This window comes from Hydra viridissima, unplaced genomic scaffold, assembly GCF_058129835.1.
Source record: "Hydra viridissima isolate aposymbiotic clone 2 unplaced genomic scaffold, HvirCarnegie_v1 scaffold_5, whole genome shotgun sequence".
NCBI classification, from domain to species: Eukaryota; Metazoa; Cnidaria; class Hydrozoa; order Anthoathecata; family Hydridae; genus Hydra; species Hydra viridissima.
In genome coordinates this window covers 605,411-625,039 of record NW_028324304.1, presented here as the reverse complement: position 1 = coordinate 625,039, position 19,629 = coordinate 605,411, and the positions used below count along the sequence as shown (strand labels likewise).

Below are 19,629 nucleotides of genomic sequence, written 5' to 3'. Positions count from 1 at the left end.
TAGTTAGTTAGTTAGTTAGTTAGTTAGTCTCTCAGTGAGTTAGTTGGTTAGTTAGTTAGTTAGTTAGTTAGTTAGTTAGTTAGTTAGTTAGTTAGTTAGTTAGTTAGTTAGTTAGTCTCTCAGTGAGTTAGTTGGTTAGTTAGTTAGTTAGTTAGTTAGTTAGTTAGTTAGTTAGTTAGTTAGTTAGTTAGTTAGTCTCTCAGTGAGTTAGTTGGTTAGTTAGTTAGTTAGTTAGTTAGTTAGTTAGTTAGTTAGTTAGTTAGTTAGTTAGTTAGTTAGTTAGTTAGTTAGTTAGTTAGTTGGTTAGTTAGTTAGTTAGTTAGTCAATCAGTTAGTTAGTTAGTTAGTTAGTTAGTCAGTCAGTTAGTTAGTTAGTCAGTCAGTCAGTTAGTTGGTTAGTCAGTCAGTTAGTTAGTCATTCAGTTAGTTAGTTTGTATCTTAGTTAGTTTGTTAGGTACTAAGTTAGGCAGATACGTGAAAAATGACGATAGATGACGATAAATGAGGACAATAATTAAAATGTAGCTACTTTGTAAAATCTTATTACTTTAACTAAAGTTTTAGTACTTTGTTAAAATAGCATGAGAACTAACGCTACCCCACAAGCTTTTTAAAGTTCTTTTTTAAGGTTTCAGCAACCCATCCGACGTTGCGAGAAACACCTGATAGTTACTGTGAAAAAAGGTATTGGCCAACAACTCGACTGTCGCGTTTTATTCTTTCCGGGGTTTTAGGGACGGGTCATTTAGAAAACAAAATGTAAAAGAACTAGAGCGTCGTAACTTTGTTATATGTTGAGTTTTGTGCCCGTCGCAAGTTTGACGTGTTTTAATTGAAGGAATGTTTAGTTCTAGCTTTACGTTTTTTTCCTTTAATGTAAAATAAAGGGTTTCTGCGCATGCTGTGATTTTTGTTTCGACTTTGTCAAGTGTTATGACTTTGATCATTTGCTTTATTTCGAAGTGTCTCAAGAGTGTGTCAGCTTGGAGTATGTATGAGTTTTCGACAGCGGACGTCTTTGTCTTTACCCCTCTTGTTTGTTAGACATGACGTGCAATGACCCGTTCACTTCTTTTCGTTGACGTTTTTTTTCGCATTTCAAAAAACTACTGACCAAGAGAACGTGCGCAGAAGAAAAATGACAAGGTAAAACCAACAACAAAAAACCATGCAATTAAGGATTACACACAGACAAACACGCAAGTGTAAAAAACGGAAATTTTTTTTTTTTTTTTTTTTTTTCGTGCTGCCGCTTTTTTGTTTGTTTTTTTTTGTTTTGTTTTGTTTTTGTTGCTGCTGCTGATGCTAATGCCGTCACTGCTGCTTAACCTCGCTCTTTGTTTTTTTCTCCGCTAAATATACTTTTTTGCTGAAATCCTAAGGGAGCTAAATTCTTACGGAGGCGCTTAAATCTTCTTTGTTATTTTCCTACAGCCTATAGATGGTCGCCAATCTGGGCACGTGCGTGTTCACTTTTTATTCAAGTTACGTTGGATCCTTTCAAAACTTGGAATCTTGAACATGCACGTGACCTGTGAGGTAACCGAACTGTTTTTTCTCCCTCAGGTTATAACTTAAAACGTTTCAAAGATGGCGTGTAAACCCCACCATGTATTTTTTTGTAACGGGATGCGTGTGCTCTTTTTATCCCCTAACAGCTTTAAAAAGAGATTTTGAACCCCCCTCCCCTCCCTTCCTTACACACACACACACACACACACACACACACACACACTTCTTTATATTCTCCTTAGTGTGTTTAAGCTCATGCCGTCATGTTTTTAACAGATGTGTGGCTATGAAAATAGCCTTTATTTTTTATCTTGTGTTCAGAGTACCGTTTATTTGGCTGCTGGTTTTGGAACCTTTTCGTTCTTCTTGGGAAGCAAAACGGCTTGTATGTTTGGCAGCACACCGCCACTGGCTATAGTAACACCTGACAACAACTTGTTCAACTCTTCGTCATTGCGAACAGCTAACTGTAAGTGTCGAGGAATGATTCTAGCTTTCTTATTGTCACGAGCAGCGTTACCGGCCAACTCCAAAATTTCGGCGGAGAGATACTCCAAAACAGCAGCTAAATAGACAGGTGCGCCTGAACCGATGCGATTGGCGTAGTGTCCTTTGCGCAAAAATCGGTGAACACGACCGACTGGAAACTGAAGTCCGGCTCTGAACGATCGAGTCTTTGCCTTGGCTTTAGCTTTTCCTCCTTTTCCACGTCCTGACATTTTAATTTCTTACACTGAGAAACAACGAGAGACAACCTAGAGATATTTGTGCGCGCTTTGAAATCAACTTACAAAATTCCTTTTTCTTATCAAAAACATTTGGTCTCGAACTGCACTTTTTTTAACGAATAGAAAAACTCGTCAAACAATGCGCAAATTAGTTAATCTTTGAAGAACCAATGAGCTTGCGAGAAACAGAAATGTTCTCGAATTGGAGACCACAACTGCGCTTTATATAGGAAGTGATTCGGTTGCTTGTAATTTCAAATTTCAATTCTCTAAAACTCGTCGACATGTCTGACGCTCCAAAGGCCGGAGGAAAACAAGCGCCCAAGGTGGCCAAAAAGGGGGAAAAACGCGCTGGTAAGAAAGGCGGCAAGATCGCTGGTACTGGAGACAAAAAGCGCAAGAGAAAGAGGCGAGAATCCTACGCCATTTACATTTACAACGTCTTGAAGCAAGTTCACCCTGATGTTGGTGTTTCTTCCAAAGCGATGAGCATCATGAATTCTTTCGTCAACGACATTTTTGAAAGAATCGCTTCAGAAGCTTCACGACTAGCCCTCCAAAACAAGAAATCAACCATCTCTTCGCGTGAAATTCAAACAGCTGTGCGCCTCTTACTTCCCGGTGAGTTGGCCAAACACGCAGTGAGCGAAGGCACCAAGGCTGTTACTAAGTACACCAGCAGTAAATAGATGGAGCGCTATCTAAACGGCTATTTTCATAGCCACACATCTTGTAAAAGCATTGTACGCATTAGAACGCCTTAAATTGTAGTAGAGAGAAAGTACTTAAAATGCAATAGCTAGGCAGCCATTGTTTGCTCGTTTTAAATTGCGACACCGCGTCTAAAGAGCGAGCGCTTTTCTAGACTTGCTTTTTTTGATGTTTAAACGTATAGCTTTTGCATCCACTTTGGATACAAAAAGTTATTACAGTAGGTAAACGCGTGAGAAAATCTTTCAACAACTACTTGAGCGCCACCTTTTTGCTTTTGATCAAAACCTTAGCCCTTATGACCCACCCATCGTTATTATTTGCTGCTACTACCACACTTTTGCTCCTTTTTTCTTTTTTCTTTTTTTTTTTTTTTTTCAAATGTATTGCGCGCATCTTTAGGAAATCAGACTTAAAGCAGCGCTTTAGATAAAAATCACCTTTCTAGCCCGATGATGGTGAGCAAAACACTTTATGTGTCAAGCGTCTACTCTAAACACTCAGTTAAACTATGCCTCGCTAAAAAACATTACTTAGAAATCAATTCAATTGCTTTTCATTTCGATTGAAACAAACTGAAACTGGTAAACTAAACCGTTTTTACACACCCCCTCTGCTTATCGCGGTGCAGCGTTCAAGTTCTAGATTGCCTATTAACGTTTAAAACAGATGTGTGGCTATAAAAATAGCCGTTTTTGATTGCTGAGGTGTTCCCCTTTTAACCACCAAAGCCGTACAATGTGCGACCTTGTCTTTTTAATGCGTAGACAACGTCCATAGCGGTGACTGTCTTTCTCTTGGCATGCTCTGTGTATGTTACAGCGTCGCGAATAACGTTTTCCAAAAAGACTTTTAGAACGCCTCGAGTCTCCTCGTAGATAAGTCCAGAGATACGCTTAACACCACCGCGACGAGCTAGACGACGTATGGCGGGCTTTGTGATTCCTTGGATGTTATCACGTAAAATCTTGCGATGACGCTTTGCGCCTCCTTTTCCAAGTCCTTTTCCTCCTTTACCGCGACCAGACATGATTAAAATTGTTTGAAGTTCAATTACTGTCTTTTTGCGTTTCTTTTTGTTTTTATTATGCGCTGGAAGCGCGACTTTTACCCTACATAGATGGAAACATCTTCGTCAAACAACCAATCGCAACGGTCCTTCGTCAAAAAGCCATCTGAACCAAAAAAACAAAAAAAAAAAAAACCAAAACAAACTGCCTTGTTTTTAACGCGCGTTTTCGCATTTAACGCTTTTATCCGTTCGCAAACAGAGCAGAAAAGTTTCTTTTCGGAATTCCACTACGTCGACCTGTCTTTGAAGTGTTTAAAAAAGCAGAAATTGTAGAGGCGAGACAAACGCGCTCTCTTTTCCCGTAGCCAAAAAACACGCCTACGTGGCCTTAATGCCTTATTTTGCATTTGTACTTGAACCAATCAAAGAGCACTTTCTTAGCACCAATCAGAATGCAGCTTTAAGTCGCGGCAAAGTCTAAAAATGTCAACAAAACGCGTTAAATTGAAAAACTTCAAAAGTTCAACTTAAACTGATAAGTGTAAGCGTAACTTACAATGGCCCGCACAAAACAAACAGCTAGAAAATCTACCGGCGGTAAAGCACCGAGAAAGCAGCTGGCAACAAAAGCAGCAAGAAAGAGTGCCCCGGCTACCGGCGGAGTAAAGAAACCCCACAGATACCGACCCGGTACCGTAGCTTTGAGAGAGATCCGAAGATACCAAAAATCGACAGAGCTCCTAATCAGAAAACTACCCTTCCAGCGATTGGTTCGCGAAATAGCTCAAGATTTCAAGACTGACTTGCGTTTCCAAAGCACCGCCGTCATGGCCTTACAAGAAGCTTCAGAAGCCTACTTAGTGGGTCTCTTCGAAGATACCAACTTGTGCGCCATCCATGCAAAGCGTGTCACTATTATGCCAAAAGACATTCAGTTGGCGAGAAGAATCAGAGGAGAGCGAGCTTAAAAAATGGTGCTTCTAAACAAAACGGCTATTTTCATAGCCACAAATCTGTTAAAAACGTTGTCGGCTTAGTGCCTTAAAACAAAACAAAACAAAAAAAAAAAACAACAAACAAACAAACACAAAGTAAACAAGTTCTACGCCTGGAACTTTGTTTTTAGAAAGATGTGTGGCTATGAAAATAGCCGTTTGACAAAAAGCGGGGTAGGTTAGGTTATTTCTTTTCCACTTTTGCGATGGTTTTCTTGGCTGCAGCTTTCTTCTTAGGTGTCGCTTTCACTTTCTTTACTGCGGGCTTTTTAGCAACCGGTTTCTGGGCGCTCTTTTTTGCGGGAGTCACTTTTTTCTTAGGAGTAGCTTTTTTCACTTTCTCTTTTTGTGCGACTTTTTTCACTGACGCAGCTTTCTTTTTTGGCGTGCTCTTCTTTTCAGCAGGCTTCTTTACTTCTTTGGCTTCTTTTTTGTGCTTCTTGGCGACTGCAGCAGGCTTCTTTAACGGTTTGGGCTTAGCTGCAATTCTAAAAGAACCCGACGCGCCAGTTCCTTTCACTTGTACGAGCTCGCCAGCAACCACCATGCGCTTTAAATTAATCTTGACTTGCGAATCGACGTTTTCACCCACCTTGTTGTTGGCCTTGACGTGCTTGGCGATAGCTTGTCTTGACGACCCTTTGCGTTCTTTAAGCGAATTAATAGCATCGACAATCATCGCCTTGTAGGGAGCATGATCAGCAGGCTTTTTAGGCGCAGACTTCTTTGTGGCCTTTTTCGGAGATGCAGCTTCAGTCATTTTTTTTTTGTCGTGTTTCAGAGAAACGTTGCGTTCGTTTTTATAAAACTTCTAGATGTTTAGATGTTTTTATTTTTCAAGCGGAGTTTTATGCGGACTGTCGAGGAGACTTTTTTTTTTTTTTTTTTGCTCCACCGTCAGACTGCAAAGTGTGTTTTCGTGTTGACAGGCAAACCTCCACAGCTCGCGTCTCTCGCTCTCTTAAAGCTTCATTAGTTTTGAAATCTTCTAAAGAATAGTGACGCTTTGTAAATTGCGGCGTTTCGGTGCCACAGCATGTTAGAAGCGAAAGGTATCGCATCAAAACATCGAAAAAATAGTCTTTAAAAGCAATCGAGTGCGCGCATGGCCAAATAACATCAGCGCTACTTACTCTGGACAAAGCAGCTTAATTTCATCAAGAAACTGAACCATATGGCTTCCCAAAAAAGCTTATGCCAATCTCTTCTAAGCATTTGGTACCATACAAACTCAATAGAGGCGAAGGGCACAAACACGCGCGATTGCTGGAATATTTAATGCGTTAGCAACGCGTACTAACGACGATTTTTAGTTCAGACCAATTCTTTTTCTAAACACAGAGACACAACAAAGAACATTCCATGAAAAAGGAACACTATGTTGTGCTTATTCGTGTTCGTTAACAAAAACGATCGAAGGCTAAAACTGCGATAACGCAGTCAACATATATAAAGTCGCGGACACTAGAAAAAAAGGAAAAACTTAGCAACCTGAAAGTTCTGGACATCGTAAAAAAAAAAAATAAATAAAAAATAAAATTCATTATGGAAGGTAACGGTAAAAAAACGTTTGAGGAGATAAGAGAATGAGTGACGAATGCACAATACGGGGTCCATTCGGTTCTTCGTCTTCATAGTCATCGTTCGAGCGAAGCTTGGTGTTTTCTTTACAATTGTGCAGTCTTGGGAAGGCATGCAACTTTTGTTCAAGTTCATAAAGGCAAAACTGAATTAGAATATGGCGATTTTAAAAGATGCTCTACATTTCCGTTTGCTTTTCAAAGTGCAAATTTCGCTTTTGATTTCATGCGCTCATAACTGGCATTTCAAAAATGACACTTTAACACTCGTGAAAAGTGAATTTGGCGGCTTTTGCATGATGCAAAGTTATTAAAATCGCGCGAGGCATCAGTTATAAGGTGTTCACAACCGAAGTTATTGCAGATCAATTCCATCTCTCGTTTTTTCATTTTCAGAAAAGTTCATTTTTCTCCGCTTTATAACATCATAACCATTAGGCTTAGCTGCTTTAGCCTTAGCGAGGTCCTTGACATTAGAAAAGCACCAGTTGGAATTTTATTTTTGCTAAAAATAAAGGCTAACAAATGCAACAGAAATATCTATCTTGCAAGGAACTCGTTCATAATTGAAAAACAAATACAAAGTCAGCTACTTAGTTAGTTAGTTAGTTAGTTAGTTAGTTAGTTAGTTAGTTAGTTAGTTAGTTAGTTAGTTAGTTAGTTAGTTAGTTAGTTAGTTAGTTAGTTAGTTAGTTAGTTAGTTAGTTAGTTAGTTAGTTAGTTAGTTAGTTAGTTAGTTAGTTAGTCTCTCAGTGAGTTAGTTGGTTAGTTAGTTAGTTAGTTAGTTAGTTAGTTAGTTAGTTAGTTAGTTAGTTAGTTAGTTAGTTAGTTAGTTAGTTAGTTAGTTAGTTAGTTAGTTAGTTAGTTAGTTAGTTAGTTAGTTAGTTAGTTAGTTAGTTAGTTAGTTAGTTAGTTAGTTAGTCAGTTAGTTAGTTAGTTAGTTAGTTAGTTAGTTAGTTAGTTAGTTAGTCTCTCAGTGAGTTAGTTGGTTAGTTAGTTAGTTAGTTAGTTAGTTAGTTAGTTAGTTAGTTAGTTAGTTAGTTAGTTAGTTAGTCTCTCAGTGAGTTAGTTGGTTAGTTAGTGTAACTATAGCGTTACTTGTGAATAATTGTGTGCGTAAAAGGAAATGTCATTATAGCGTTACTTGTAAATAATTGTATGTGTGAAAAGATTTGTGAATGCCTTATAGCATTACTTGTAAATAATTGTATTTGTGAAAAGATAAGTGTGAATGCCTAGGGAATGCCTACTTGTAAATAATTGTATGTGTGAAAAGATATGTGTGAATACCTAGGGAATCAATCTGTATATAAATTGTGTTGAATTTTACAAAGATACATCGGCCTTTACGCACAACTAAAAACGATCTTTTTTATGCGAAACTACAAGCTATTTCGGCAAAATGGCGACTAAACTTGATTTAAAGTTAATTCCAGAGTTTAGCGGAAACGATCAACAGTCAGTTGCGGAGTGGCTGGAAAAGGTTGAATTGGTATGTAAAATAATTGGTGTAACCGATCTGGCACGTGTGGTTCCTCTCCGTCTCACTGATGGTGCATTCGTAGTGTATCAACAGTTAGCAGAGACTGATAAAGAAAATTTTAAGAAAATAAAGGAGGCTTTGCTTGAAGCTTTTGCCGTTGATGCATTCACAGCCTACGAGCAGTTTGTCACGAGAAAGCTGAAACATGGAGAAGCAGTTGATGTTTATTTGGCAGAACTACGAAGATTGTCTACCCTAATTGGTGGGCTACCAGACAAAGCGATCGCGTGTGCTTTTGTTGCTGGGCTCCCCGAGGAAGTCCGACGGATGCTGAGATCGAGTTCTCGTATGGACGATCTTACAACTGTTCAAATACTTGCGCGAGCAAGGACTCTGATGATCGAGGAACGGAACAACGGGATGGTGGAAAAATTTGCTGTAGCTGCAATGAAAAGTGATGATCCGAGGTTGCTAGAAGATAAAACGCAATCAGTGTGCTATGAGTGCAAACTTCCCAATCACTTTGCGAGAGATTGTCATTTAAGAAGACATAATTATCGAAACAAGTCAAGTAGAAGAAGGGAGTCAAGCGATGTGCTGTGTTACTCGTGTCAAGAGTATGGACACATGTCAAGAATGTGTCCAAAAAACGGAGTGAGGGAGAAGACGTCTGCGCCAGTTCTCTCCCTAAACAATCAATAATGGCGTTACCTACCATGCTCTTGGATGTTAACGGTGTATTTCAGGATGTGCTAATTGACTCAGGATGTACCTACTGCATCATCTATAAAAAATGTGCGACAAAAATAACGAAGAAAGAAGTTAGCGTGGTAACTGTAAATGGACAACAACAGCAGTGCGAAGGTGTTAGCCAAACTCGAATCACCGCCCCAAATGGAAATACAGTGTGTGTGGAAGCACTTGTGGTCAATTTCAAACCACTGGGTTTTTGTTTCATAATGGGTATGAATGGAATAGTGGCACTTGGTGGAGTATCGATTTCTGCAACACGGAATGTTTGTTTTATGAAAAAAGAAGCATGTTTACTTGGTCTAAAAAGCGATTTATTAATAGATGTTCATGATATGAATATAACGGCTCAGGATTTCACAGCTTCATTTGAAAAGAAAAATAGAGAATGGATAATTGCTTGGAAATGGAATACCAAACCTGAAAATCTCGTGAATAGAATTGCTGAATATACCATCCCCATCGGCATAAAACACGATTACGAAAAAGAAATTGAAGGGTGGATAGAGAAAAAATGGCTGCAAAAGTACGAAGCGAAAAAACACGGTCCAGTAAAAGGTTTGGTTCCACTTATGGCAGTGGTGCAGCAAAACAAAGGGAAAGTGCGACCAGTGTTAGACTTCAGGGAGTTGAACACGTTTATTGAACCATTTACGGCGAACACGGATGCATGTGCTGACAAACTTCGAGACTGGAGACGGCTTGGAGAAAATATTTCAATTATTGATTTATCTTCGGCCTACATGCAACTCAAAATCAGCGAGGAACTCTGGGCTTACCAAACTGTTGTGTTCCGTGGACAGAGGTTTTGTTTAACACGTTTGGGATTTGGCCTGAACGTTGCGCCCGTCATTATGAAAGCAGTTTTGGACAAAGTTCTATCGCAAGACGAAAAGATCTGGAAGGGAACATCATCATACATTGATGATATTCTTGTAAATGAAGACATCGTATCAGTTCGCAGTGTACTTGATCATTTGGATATGTATGGATTACATTGTAAGCCGGCGGTTCGTGTGTCCGAAGGGGCGAGAGTTCTAGGATTACAAGTTGGGATTGAAAATAAGAAGTTATTTTGGAAGAGAGACAACGATTTTGGTGAAATTCCAAGTTCTCTAACGAGGCGAAAAATCTTCTCTTTATGTGGAAAAATGACAGGGAATCTTCCAGTTTGTGGTTGGTTGCGTGTAGCTTCGTCATTTGTTAAAAGGACGGCAAACGCCCTAACGAAAACATGGGATGAGAAGATACAATGCGAATTTGTTGAAAAAATGGTGAACGATATGGTAAAAAGAACACGTAACAACGATCCTGCCAAAGGAGTTTGGAATGTTTATGGCAACGAGGCAACAGTGTGGGTGGATGCTAGTTCACTAGCGCTAGGTGTGAGTATTGAAGTTGATGGCAATATAATTGAAGACGCTTGTTGGCTAAGAAAAGATGATACAACACATATAAACATGTCTGAACTCGATGCAGTAATCAAAGGACTAAACATGGGTCTCAATTGGAAGATGAATGTCTTGCATATTTGCACTGATTCGAAAGCAGTATTACATTGGGTCACCGATGCACTGACTGGAAAATCCAGATTGAAGACAAAGGCTTCAAACGAAATGCTGATTAGAAGACGGCTTCAAACCATTACGAATATTGTGGACGAATACAAACTCAGAGTGGATATTAAACTAGTACCCTCGGAGTCTAACTTAGCCGATGTACTTACTCGAGTGCCTGGAAGTTGGTTGAAAATGATCAATAAGCCCACTGAACTTGCTGCAGGTGGAACGATTAGTGCTTCTCTATCTCCCAAAGAAATAAACCATGTTCATAAGTCCACGGGACATTATGGTGTGAAGAGAACATTGTATTTTGTTCGTAGAATTAACCCATCAGTAAGCAGGGAAGAAGTCAGGCAAGTGGTTGAAAAATGTGTAGCCTGCCAATCAATTGATCCAAGTCCGATAAAGTGGCCGAAAGGGAAGATTGAAGTAAAAGGGACGTGGCAACGGCTTGGTATGGATATAACTCATTATGAGGGGCAACATTTTCTTACCCTGATTGACTGTGGGCCTTCACGATATGCAATATGGCGCCATCTTAAAGACCAAACTAGTGCATGTGTCATTCAGGAACTAAACGCAATCTTTCTTGAACGAGGCGGTCCAAACGAAATACTGACGGATAATGATACAGCATTTCGAAGCACATTATTTTCACAATTTATGAACAAATGGAACGTTAAACTTCGCTTCAGGTGCGCTTACGTTCCTTCAGGGAATGGAATTGCAGAACGGTGCCATCGAACAGTGAAAAGAACGGCGAAGAGAGTTCCGTGCAGCATACCCGAGGCAGTTTATTGGTATAACGTCAACCCAAAAGACTGTTGTAAGTCATCTACAGCACCCGCAAATAAATTATACCATTACGAAATAAGAGTTAGAGGAATTGACGACGATAAAAACGCATATGAACCTCATGAGAAGATCACCAACAAGTTTAAACTTGGCGATGAAGTATGGGTAAAGCCCCCGGACAACCGATGTGACTCTCAATACAAGATTGGGCGAGTTACAGGAATCATTTCGGAGCAAACGGTTGAAGTGGACAAAGTATGCCGGCACATACGCGACCTAAGACCCGTCAGAGTTGATAACAAGTCGAATGAGAATCTAGAAGATGATGAAGAGCTGTGCGTTGTGTTGCCTGAAGACGAGACAAACCAGACGCCAATGTTGCGAAGAAGCACCCGAAAAAGGATGGCACCTGAGCGATATAGTCCGTGAGGTGAAGTGGTCATTATGACCAAGGGGGAGTGTAACTATAGCGTTACTTGTGAATAATTGTGTGCGTAAAAGGAAATGTCATTATAGCGTTACTTGTAAATAATTGTATGTGTGAAAAGATTTGTGAATGCCTTATAGCATTACTTGTAAATAATTGTATTTGTGAAAAGATAAGTGTGAATGCCTAGGGAATGCCTACTTGTAAATAATTGTATGTGTGAAAAGATATGTGTGAATACCTAGGGAATCAATCTGTATATAAATTGTGTTGAATTTTACAAAGATACATCGGCCTTTACGCACAACTAAAAACGATCTTTTTTATGCGAAACTACAGTTAGTTAGTTAGTTAGTTAGTTAGTTAGTTAGTTAGTTAGTTAGTTAGTTAGTTAGTTAGTTAGTTAGTTAGTCTCTCAGTGAGTTAGTTGGTTAGTTAGTTAGTTAGTTAGTTAGTTAGTTAGTTAGTTAGTTAGTTAGTTAGTTAGTTAGTTAGTCTCTCAGTGAGTTAGTTGGTTAGTTAGTTAGTTAGTTAGTTAGTTAGTTAGTTAGTTAGTTAGTTAGTTAGTTAGTTAGTTAGTTAGTCTCTCAGTGAGTTAGTTGGTTAGTTAGTTAGTTAGTTAGTTAGTTAGTTAGTTAGTTAGTTAGTTAGTTAGTTAGTTAGTTAGTCTCTCAGTGAGTTAGTTGGTTAGTTAGTTAGTTAGTTAGTTAGTTAGTTAGTTAGTTAGTTAGTTAGTTAGTTAGTTAGTTAGTTAGTCTCTCAGTGAGTTAGTTGGTTAGTTAGTTAGTTAGTTAGTTAGTTAGTTAGTTAGTTAGTTAGTTAGTTAGTTAGTTAGTCTCTCAGTGAGTTAGTTGGTTAGTTAGTTAGTTAGTTAGTTAGTTAGTTAGTTAGTTAGTTAGTTAGTTAGTTAGTTAGTTAGTTAGTTAGTTAGTTAGTTAGTTGGTTAGTTAGTTAGTTAGTTAGTCAATCAGTTAGTTAGTTAGTTAGTTAGTTAGTCAGTCAGTTAGTTAGTTAGTCAGTCAGTCAGTTAGTTGGTTAGTCAGTCAGTTAGTTAGTCATTCAGTTAGTTAGTTTGTATCTTAGTTAGTTTGTTAGGTACTAAGTTAGGCAGATACGTGAAAAATGACGATAGATGACGATAAATGAGGACAATAATTAAAATGTAGCTACTTTGTAAAATCTTATTACTTTAACTAAAGTTTTAGTACTTTGTTAAAATAGCATGAGAACTAACGCTACCCCACAAGCTTTTTAAAGTTCTTTTTTAAGGTTTCAGCAACCCATCCGACGTTGCGAGAAACACCTGATAGTTACTGTGAAAAAAGGTATTGGCCAACAACTCGACTGTCGCGTTTTATTCTTTCCGGGGTTTTAGGGACGGGTCATTTAGAAAACAAAATGTAAAAGAACTAGAGCGTCGTAACTTTGTTATATGTTGAGTTTTGTGCCCGTCGCAAGTTTGACGTGTTTTAATTGAAGGAATGTTTAGTTCTAGCTTTACGTTTTTTTCCTTTAATGTAAAATAAAGGGTTGTCTGCGCATGCTGTGATTTTTGTTTCGACTTTGTCAAGTGTTATGACTTTGATCATTTGCTTTATTTCGAAGTGTCTCAAGAGTGTGTCAGCTTGGAGTATGTATGAGTTTTCGACAGCGGACGTCTTTGTCTTTACCCCTCTTGTTTGTTAGACATGACGTGCAATGACCCGTTCACTTCTTTTCGTTGACGTTTTTTTTCGCATTTCAAAAAACTACTGACCAAGAGAACGTGCGCAGAAGAAAAATGACAAGGTAAAACCAACAACAAAAAACCATGCAATTAAGGATTACACACAGACAAACACGCAAGTGTAAAAAACGGAAATTTTTTTTTTTTTTTTTTTTTTTCGTGCTGCCGCTTTTTTGTTTGTTTTTTTTTGTTTTGTTTTGTTTTTGTTGCTGCTGCTGATGCTAATGCCGTCACTGCTGCTTAACCTCGCTCTTTGTTTTTTTCTCCGCTAAATATACTTTTTTGCTGAAATCCTAAGGGAGCTAAATTCTTACGGAGGCGCTTAAATCTTCTTTGTTATTTTCCTACAGCCTATAGATGGTCGCCAATCTGGGCACGTGCGTGTTCACTTTTTATTCAAGTTACGTTGGATCCTTTCAAAACTTGGAATCTTGAACATGCACGTGACCTGTGAGGTAACCGAACTGTTTTTTCTCCCTCAGGTTATAACTTAAAACGTTTCAAAGATGGCGTGTAAACCCCACCATGTATTTTTTTGTAACGGGATGCGTGTGCTCTTTTTATCCCCTAACAGCTTTAAAAAGAGATTTTGAACCCCCCTCCCCTCCCTTCCTTACACACACACACACACACACACACACACACACACACTTCTTTATATTCTCCTTAGTGTGTTTAAGCTCATGCCGTCATGTTTTTAACAGATGTGTGGCTATGAAAATAGCCTTTATTTTTTATCTTGTGTTCAGAGTACCGTTTATTTGGCTGCTGGTTTTGGAACCTTTTCGTTCTTCTTGGGAAGCAAAACGGCTTGTATGTTTGGCAGCACACCGCCACTGGCTATAGTAACACCTGACAACAACTTGTTCAACTCTTCGTCATTGCGAACAGCTAACTGTAAGTGTCGAGGAATGATTCTAGCTTTCTTATTGTCACGAGCAGCGTTACCGGCCAACTCCAAAATTTCGGCGGAGAGATACTCCAAAACAGCAGCTAAATAGACAGGTGCGCCTGAACCGATGCGATTGGCGTAGTGTCCTTTGCGCAAAAATCGGTGAACACGACCGACTGGAAACTGAAGTCCGGCTCTGAACGATCGAGTCTTTGCCTTGGCTTTAGCTTTTCCTCCTTTTCCACGTCCTGACATTTTAATTTCTTACACTGAGAAACAACGAGAGACAACCTAGAGATATTTGTGCGCGCTTTGAAATCAACTTACAAAATTCCTTTTTCTTATCAAAAACATTTGGTCTCGAACTGCACTTTTTTTAACGAATAGAAAAACTCGTCAAACAATGCGCAAATTAGTTAATCTTTGAAGAACCAATGAGCTTGCGAGAAACAGAAATGTTCTCGAATTGGAGACCACAACTGCGCTTTATATAGGAAGTGATTCGGTTGCTTGTAATTTCAAATTTCAATTCTCTAAAACTCGTCGACATGTCTGACGCTCCAAAGGCCGGAGGAAAACAAGCGCCCAAGGTGGCCAAAAAGGGGGAAAAACGCGCTGGTAAGAAAGGCGGCAAGATCGCTGGTACTGGAGACAAAAAGCGCAAGAGAAAGAGGCGAGAATCCTACGCCATTTACATTTACAACGTCTTGAAGCAAGTTCACCCTGATGTTGGTGTTTCTTCCAAAGCGATGAGCATCATGAATTCTTTCGTCAACGACATTTTTGAAAGAATCGCTTCAGAAGCTTCACGACTAGCCCTCCAAAACAAGAAATCAACCATCTCTTCGCGTGAAATTCAAACAGCTGTGCGCCTCTTACTTCCCGGTGAGTTGGCCAAACACGCAGTGAGCGAAGGCACCAAGGCTGTTACTAAGTACACCAGCAGTAAATAGATGGAGCGCTATCTAAACGGCTATTTTCATAGCCACACATCTTGTAAAAGCATTGTACGCATTAGAACGCCTTAAATTGTAGTAGAGAGAAAGTACTTAAAATGCAATAGCTAGGCAGCCATTGTTTGCTCGTTTTAAATTGCGACACCGCGTCTAAAGAGCGAGCGCTTTTCTAGACTTGCTTTTTTTGATGTTTAAACGTATAGCTTTTGCATCCACTTTGGATACAAAAAGTTATTACAGTAGGTAAACGCGTGAGAAAATCTTTCAACAACTACTTGAGCGCCACCTTTTTGCTTTTGATCAAAACCTTAGCCCTTATGACCCACCCATCGTTATTATTTGCTGCTACTACCACACTTTTGCTCCTTTTTTCTTTTTTCTTTTTTTTTTTTTTTTTCAAATGTATTGCGCGCATCTTTAGGAAATCAGACTTAAAGCAGCGCTTTAGATAAAAATCACCTTTCTAGCCCGATGATGGTGAGCAAAACACTTTATGTGTCAAGCGTCTACTCTAAACACTCAGTTAAACTATGCCTCGCTAAAAAACATTACTTAGAAATCAATTCAATTGCTTTTCATTTCGATTGAAACAAACTGAAACTGGTAAACTAAACCGTTTTTACACACCCCCTCTGCTTATCGCGGTGCAGCGTTCAAGTTCTAGATTGCCTATTAACGTTTAAAACAGATGTGTGGCTATAAAAATAGCCGTTTTTGATTGCTGAGGTGTTCCCCTTTTAACCACCAAAGCCGTACAATGTGCGACCTTGTCTTTTTAATGCGTAGACAACGTCCATAGCGGTGACTGTCTTTCTCTTGGCATGCTCTGTGTATGTTACAGCGTCGCGAATAACGTTTTCCAAAAAGACTTTTAGAACGCCTCGAGTCTCCTCGTAGATAAGTCCAGAGATACGCTTAACACCACCGCGACGAGCTAGACGACGTATGGCGGGCTTTGTGATTCCTTGGATGTTATCACGTAAAATCTTGCGATGACGCTTTGCGCCTCCTTTTCCAAGTCCTTTTCCTCCTTTACCGCGAAAAATTGTTTGAAGTTCAATTACTGTCTTTTTGCGTTTCTTTTTGTTTTTATTATGCGCTGGAAGCGCGACTTTTACCCTACATAGATGGAAACATCTTCGTCAAACAACCAATCGCAACGGTCCTTCGTCAAAAAGCCATCTGAACCAAAAAAACAAAAAAAAAAAAAACCAAAACAAACTGCCTTGTTTTTAACGCGCGTTTTCGCATTTAACGCTTTTATCCGTTCGCAAACAGAGCAGAAAAGTTTCTTTTCGGAATTCCACTACGTCGACCTGTCTTTGAAGTGTTTAAAAAAGCAGAAATTGTAGAGGCGAGACAAACGCGCTCTCTTTTCCCGTAGCCAAAAAACACGCCTACGTGGCCTTAATGCCTTATTTTGCATTTGTACTTGAACCAATCAAAGAGCACTTTCTTAGCACCAATCAGAATGCAGCTTTAAGTCGCGGCAAAGTCTAAAAATGTCAACAAAACGCGTTAAATTGAAAAACTTCAAAAGTTCAACTTAAACTGATAAGTGTAAGCGTAACTTACAATGGCCCGCACAAAACAAACAGCTAGAAAATCTACCGGCGGTAAAGCACCGAGAAAGCAGCTGGCAACAAAAGCAGCAAGAAAGAGTGCCCCGGCTACCGGCGGAGTAAAGAAACCCCACAGATACCGACCCGGTACCGTAGCTTTGAGAGAGATCCGAAGATACCAAAAATCGACAGAGCTCCTAATCAGAAAACTACCCTTCCAGCGATTGGTTCGCGAAATAGCTCAAGATTTCAAGACTGACTTGCGTTTCCAAAGCACCGCCGTCATGGCCTTACAAGAAGCTTCAGAAGCCTACTTAGTGGGTCTCTTCGAAGATACCAACTTGTGCGCCATCCATGCAAAGCGTGTCACTATTATGCCAAAAGACATTCAGTTGGCGAGAAGAATCAGAGGAGAGCGAGCTTAAAAAATGGTGCTTCTAAACAAAACGGCTATTTTCATAGCCACAAATCTGTTAAAAACGTTGTCGGCTTAGTGCCTTAAAACAAAACAAAACAAAAAAAAAAAACAACAAACAAACAAACACAAAGTAAACAAGTTCTACGCCTGGAACTTTGTTTTTAGAAAGATGTGTGGCTATGAAAATAGCCGTTTGACAAAAAGCGGGGTAGGTTAGGTTATTTCTTTTCCACTTTTGCGATGGTTTTCTTGGCTGCAGCTTTCTTCTTAGGTGTCGCTTTCACTTTCTTTACTGCGGGCTTTTTAGCAACCGGTTTCTGGGCGCTCTTTTTTGCGGGAGTCACTTTTTTCTTAGGAGTAGCTTTTTTCACTTTCTCTTTTTGTGCGACTTTTTTCACTGACGCAGCTTTCTTTTTTGGCGTGCTCTTCTTTTCAGCAGGCTTCTTTACTTCTTTGGCTTCTTTTTTGTGCTTCTTGGCGACTGCAGCAGGCTTCTTTAACGGTTTGGGCTTAGCTGCAATTCTAAAAGAACCCGACGCGCCAGTTCCTTTCACTTGTACGAGCTCGCCAGCAACCACCATGCGCTTTAAATTAATCTTGACTTGCGAATCGACGTTTTCACCCACCTTGTTGTTGGCCTTGACGTGCTTGGCGATAGCTTGTCTTGACGACCCTTTGCGTTCTTTAAGCGAATTAATAGCATCGACAATCATCGCCTTGTAGGGAGCATGATCAGCAGGCTTTTTAGGCGCAGACTTCTTTGTGGCCTTTTTCGGAGATGCAGCTTCAGTCATTTTTTTTTTGTCGTGTTTCAGAGAAACGTTGCGTTCGTTTTTATAAAACTTCTAGATGTTTAGATGTTTTTATTTTTCAAGCGGAGTTTTATGCGGACTGTCGAGGAGACTTTTTTTTTTTTTTTTTTGCTCCACCGTCAGACTGCAAAGTGTGTTTTCGTGTTGACAGGCAAACCTCCACAGCTCGCGTCTCTCGCTCTCTTAAAGCTTCATTAGTTTTGAAATCTTCTAAAGAATAGTGACGCTTTGTAAATTGCGGCGTTTCGGTGCCACAGCATGTTAGAAGCGAAAGGTATCGCATCAAAACATCGAAAAAATAGTCTTTAAAAGCAATCGAGTGCGCGCATGGCCAAATAACATCAGCGCTACTTACTCTGGACAAAGCAGCTTAATTTCATCAAGAAACTGAACCATATGGCTTCCCAAAAAAGCTTATGCCAATCTCTTCTAAGCATTTGGTACCATACAAACTCAATAGAGGCGAAGGGCACAAACACGCGCGATTGCTGGAATATTTAATGCGTTAGCAACGCGTACTAACGACGATTTTTAGTTCAGACCAATTCTTTTTCTAAACACAGAGACACAACAAAGAACATTCCATGAAAAAGGAACACTATGTTGTGCTTATTCGTGTTCGTTAACAAAAACGATCGAAGGCTAAAACTGCGATAACGCAGTCAACATATATAAAGTCGCGGACACTAGAAAAAAAGGAAAAACTTAGCAACCTGAAAGTTCTGGACATCGTAAAAAAAAAAAATAAATAAAAAATAAAATTCATTATGGAAGGTAACGGTAAAAAAACGTTTGAGGAGATAAGAGAATGAGTGACGAATGCACAATACGGGGTCCATTCGGTTCTTCGTCTTCATAGTCATCGTTCGAGCGAAGCTTGGTGTTTTCTTTACAATTGTGCAGTCTTGGGAAGGCATGCAACTTTTGTTCAAGTTCATAAAGGCAAAACTGAATTAGAATATGGCGATTTTAAAAGATGCTCTACATTTCCGTTTGCTTTTCAAAGTGCAAATTTCGCTTTTGATTTCATGCGCTCATAACTGGCATTTCAAAAATGACACTTTAACACTCGTGAAAAGTGAATTTGGCGGCTTTTGCATGATGCAAAGTTATTAAAATCGCGCGAGGCATCAGTTATAAGGTGTTCACAACCGAAGTTATTGCAGATCAATTCCATCTCTCGTTTTTTCATTTTCAGAAAAGTTCATTTTTCTCCGCTTTATAACATCATAACCATTAGGCTTAGCTGCTTTAGCCTTAGCGAGGTCCTTGACATTAGAAAAGCACCAGTTGGAATTTTATTTTTGCTAAAAATAAAGGCTAACAAATGCAACAGAAATATCTATCTTGCAAGGAACTCGTTCATAATTGAAAAACAAATACAAAGTCAGCTACTTAGTTAGTTAGTTAGTTAGTTAGTTAGTTAGTTAGTTAGTTAGTTAGTTAGTTAGTTAGTTAGTTAGTTAGTTAGTTAGTTAGTTAGTTAGTTAGTTAGTTAGTTAGTTAGTTAGTTAGTTAGTTAGTTAGTTAGTTAGTTAGTTAGTTAGTCTCTCAGTGAGTTAGTTGGTTAGTTAGTTAGTTAGTTAGTTAGTTAGTTAGTTAGTTAGTTAGTTAGTTAGTTAGTTAGTTAGTTAGTTAGTTAGTTAGTTAGTTAGTTAGTTAGTTAGTTAGTTAGTTAGTTAGTTAGTTAGTTAGTTAGTTAGTTAG

General features: G+C 39.2%; 6 protein-coding genes and 2 pseudogenes across 6 annotated transcripts; 5 read left to right on the top strand and 3 right to left on the bottom strand.

Moving 5' to 3' along the window:
• Positions 1 to 1,842: 1,842 nt before the first annotated feature.
• On the bottom strand, positions 1,843 to 2,288 carry LOC149887575 (histone H2A, orphon). The gene has a single exon (XM_090087692.1). The coding sequence runs from the start codon at positions 2,230 to 2,232 to the stop codon at positions 1,843 to 1,845; it is 390 nt and encodes a 129-aa protein (XP_089943818.1). The 5' UTR covers positions 2,233 to 2,288.
• Positions 2,289 to 2,525: 237 nt separating this feature from the next.
• LOC149887574 (late histone H2B.L4 pseudogene) lies at positions 2,526 to 2,930 on the top strand (annotated as a pseudogene).
• Positions 2,931 to 3,624: 694 nt separating this feature from the next.
• On the bottom strand, positions 3,625 to 4,003 carry LOC149887573 (histone H4). Its single transcript, XM_090088487.1, has one exon. The coding sequence runs from the start codon at positions 3,980 to 3,982 to the stop codon at positions 3,671 to 3,673; it is 312 nt and encodes a 103-aa protein (XP_089944613.1). The 5' UTR covers positions 3,983 to 4,003; the 3' UTR covers positions 3,625 to 3,670.
• A 518-nt stretch (positions 4,004 to 4,521) lies between these two features.
• Positions 4,522 to 4,932, top strand: LOC149887572 (histone H3). The gene has a single exon (XM_090087691.1). The coding sequence runs from the start codon at positions 4,522 to 4,524 to the stop codon at positions 4,930 to 4,932; it is 411 nt and encodes a 136-aa protein (XP_089943817.1).
• Positions 4,933 to 8,723: 3,791 nt separating this feature from the next.
• On the top strand, positions 8,724 to 11,558 carry LOC149887571 (uncharacterized). Its single transcript, XM_090087690.1, has one exon. It carries the CDS (start codon positions 8,724 to 8,726, stop codon positions 11,556 to 11,558), a length of 2,835 nt encoding a protein of 944 aa, XP_089943816.1.
• Positions 11,559 to 14,039: 2,481 nt separating this feature from the next.
• Positions 14,040 to 14,485, bottom strand: LOC149887570 (histone H2A, orphon). Its single transcript, XM_090087689.1, has one exon. It carries the CDS (start codon positions 14,427 to 14,429, stop codon positions 14,040 to 14,042), a length of 390 nt encoding a protein of 129 aa, XP_089943815.1. The 5' UTR covers positions 14,430 to 14,485.
• A 237-nt stretch (positions 14,486 to 14,722) lies between these two features.
• Positions 14,723 to 15,127, top strand: LOC149887569 (late histone H2B.L4 pseudogene; annotated as a pseudogene).
• A 1,579-nt stretch (positions 15,128 to 16,706) lies between these two features.
• LOC149887568 (histone H3) lies at positions 16,707 to 17,117 on the top strand. Its single transcript, XM_090087671.1, has one exon. It carries the CDS (start codon positions 16,707 to 16,709, stop codon positions 17,115 to 17,117), a length of 411 nt encoding a protein of 136 aa, XP_089943797.1.
• Positions 17,118 to 19,629: the final 2,512 nt, after the last annotated feature.